Source organism: Dromiciops gliroides, chromosome 3 (assembly GCF_019393635.1).
Source record: "Dromiciops gliroides isolate mDroGli1 chromosome 3, mDroGli1.pri, whole genome shotgun sequence".
NCBI lineage: Eukaryota > Metazoa > Chordata > Mammalia > Microbiotheria > Microbiotheriidae > Dromiciops > Dromiciops gliroides.
Window position 1 is genome coordinate 570,041,506 of NC_057863.1, and position 2,888 is coordinate 570,044,393.

A 2,888-nucleotide genomic window follows, 5' to 3' on the forward strand; every position below is an offset into this window, starting at 1 on the left:
TTCTGGCAGAGCTTCAAGATTGAGAATTCATTGTCATCACATCGCTCTTTCTTAAAGACACTTGAGGATACTTCCAGTTCCCTAGAACCTTCTCTATTTCCTTTCAAACCACCAAAAAGAGCCTAAACAGCACCTTACCGCTCCCATCCCCCAGCAATGTCAACTGTATCCCATACTATCTTCACTTGTTATTGTTATTATTATTATTATTACTTTCAAGACCCAGGAAGTCAGGAGACCACCAATGAAAGCTAGACTCCACAATGCATCAAACTACCATATGTCAGTCCATTTCTTATATTCTATTATCCTTGAATACCCTGACAGAAATGACAGCAAATTCAGCCACTGCTCCCTTTAATACTGAGAAGGAAAACATTCCTGTGTCCACCTGTGCTACCTCCCCCTTTCCAGATGATACCAGTTTCTGATTTCCTGAAACTGCTTCTAATCTATTTTGTAGGATTTTCATATATAGGATTCTCTCCCTACTTTAAAGGGATAGATTTTAAAGCTCCCCATGAATAGTTAGATTTGTTCTCAATATAGCATGCTTCAGACAAATTCACTGTTATCTCTAAAGCTCTCCCCTTTTCAGTTCTCTTCCAATTCTGATTATATCTGAGAAAAAGCATCAATATTTTTAATACCATTTCACCTCCATTTTATTCTGTTTTTTAAAAAATTAACTTCGGAACAACATCCTTCTCCTGTGACTACTTCGTGTCTGATATTTACCTGCCAGCCATGGACCCCAAATGTAACTGCAAAAATGGTGGCTCTTGCACCTGTTCAGGCTCCTGCAAATGCAGATCGTGCCAGTGCACCTCCTCCAAGAAAAACTGCTGCTCCTGCTGCCCAGCAGGATGTGCCAAGTGTGCCCAGGGCTATGTCTGCAAAGCCCCCCAGACTAAGAGTTGCAGCTGCTACCATTGATGTTCCCACGTCCCTTTGTCTGTAAATAGAAGAATTTGTATGGACCTAAATTTTATTTTCATACACCATGGATATCTTCTACTGTTTTTCTACGAAATGTATGAATTAAAATAAACTTGATAAATACCTTTAAAAAAATTAACTTTGGGGCAGCTAGATGGTGCAGTGGATAAAGCACTGGCCCTGGATTCAGGAGGACCTGAGTTCAAATCTGGCCTCAGACACTTGACACTTACTAGCTGTGTGACCCTGGGCAAGTCACTTAACCCCAATTGCCTCACAAAAAAAATGTTAGCATAATTTTAAAAATGATTCTCCAATAGATGGCTAGCACCTCCATTTGTTTCCAGTTTGAGGCTACTATGAAAAGAACTGCTGAATTTCCATAACATTTCACAGTAAATACTCTCAAAATGAAGAGTTACATGGTAAATATTTCTTCTATACCACTAAAAGGTGAAAAAACAAAACCCAACTTGCCACACAAATCCAGGAGTGGTTATTGAAACTTGCTGGCTGTACCTCAGATAGAAAGCCTATAGGGAGTGAGAAATCTTCCAGAGTCCCCTCAGATGATTCCAGATGAAGGGCACATTCTCCTGGACCTGTAGAGTTTCTGGTCCTCTGTAAACCTTTAACACATCAATAAAAGCACTAGCATCTATCTATACAAGGGTCACAGAACAGTACTGGATGAAGCCATGTAATCATGTTGATTGGGTACATTATATATTCATGTTATCTAACTTCAACTTCAACTGGTTCCTCACAACAGCAAGGCAATCCTTTTATTTTTCCCGAATTGATTCCCTATCTCACACCCCACAAAAGCTTTTCCAAACCTAAACCTATCTTTTCTCATTAACCCTTCCATAGGTGGCTTCCCTTTCTCTCCCCCTTCTCTGAGCTTAAGGACTTTGCACTGAGAAAAATTGAAACCACTTCCTCTTTCATTCTCTTTATCTAAAATCCACCACTAACGCCCCTCCCCCAATTTCTTCCTTTTTCTCAGTCTCTGACAATGAGGCGGCCCTTTGTCAAGGCTAACTCCTCCAAATGTGCCCTTGATCCCAGCGCATTCCATCTTTTCCAGTAGATTTTCATCTCAATCATCTCCCCGTTCCTATGTCCTAGAAAGGGGGCTCATAAAATTGTGGTTATACTTGCAGTTTCAGGATACTTCAAGCGACGATGATGATGACTTCGTTGACAATTTAACTCCCTTTTATCGGTAGAAATTAATATATCAGTAGCACTTCAAATGATGAGGCGTATCTCAATAGTCCAACTAAGGCACTGGCTAACGAAAAGCCCTCCCAGGAGAGCTACTATGTCTCTTTACTTGGCAAAGAAATAAAATATTTATTGACTAGGGTGGTTTCTAAGTTCTTTTGGTCTCTTCTTTGAGATGATGAATTTCTATTGTTTAAACTTCTTTAGGAAATAATCATAGTTTATCAATGTGTGTTATTTTACCCGTTTTCAATTTAACAACTCGTTGAGGTCCTTTGGAGTTGTCTCAAGTTCATGTCATTTCATTTTTATTCTTTCCTCTAATTTGTTGTTGATTTTGAGCTAATAAATTGGGAGTCTAATTGTACACAGATAGCTGATTTAGAAATTACTCCCCACATTGGTAACTATCCATTTTCTGTCTATCAAAATATAATTGATTTTCTTTTTTACAATATCATTTGGTACCTATCATTTCTAATGTCTCCTGTCTTTCTTCTCAAAGAAAGCGTTCATGATATTTAGGTATGAGGCTTCTGTATTTTTTTTATTCCTGAACCATGCTTTCCAGTAATCTACGAAGATATGTACTGAAGGTATAACTTTTCACAGTTCTTCTCTATACACATTTTTTATTTGAAATTTCCCAGTAATAAAGTGAATATTGATTTAATTTGAACTCTTTATAGAGTCCTTGATGGGTTCATTTTCTATGGGGT

General features: G+C 38.3%; 1 protein-coding gene across 1 annotated transcript; it reads left to right on the forward strand.

The window, feature by feature from the left end:
* Positions 1-747: 747 nt before the first annotated feature.
* LOC122750594 (putative metallothionein MT1DP) lies at positions 748-936 on the forward strand. The gene has a single exon (XM_043997344.1). It carries the CDS (start codon positions 748-750, stop codon positions 934-936), a length of 189 nt encoding a protein of 62 aa, XP_043853279.1.
* The last annotated feature ends 1,952 nt before the right edge of the window (positions 937-2,888 follow it).

Coding starts and splice junctions, on each gene's coding strand:
- LOC122750594 (XM_043997344.1), top strand. CDS start 748: ATGGACCCCAAATGTAACTGCAAAAATGGTGGCTCTTGCACCTGTTCA.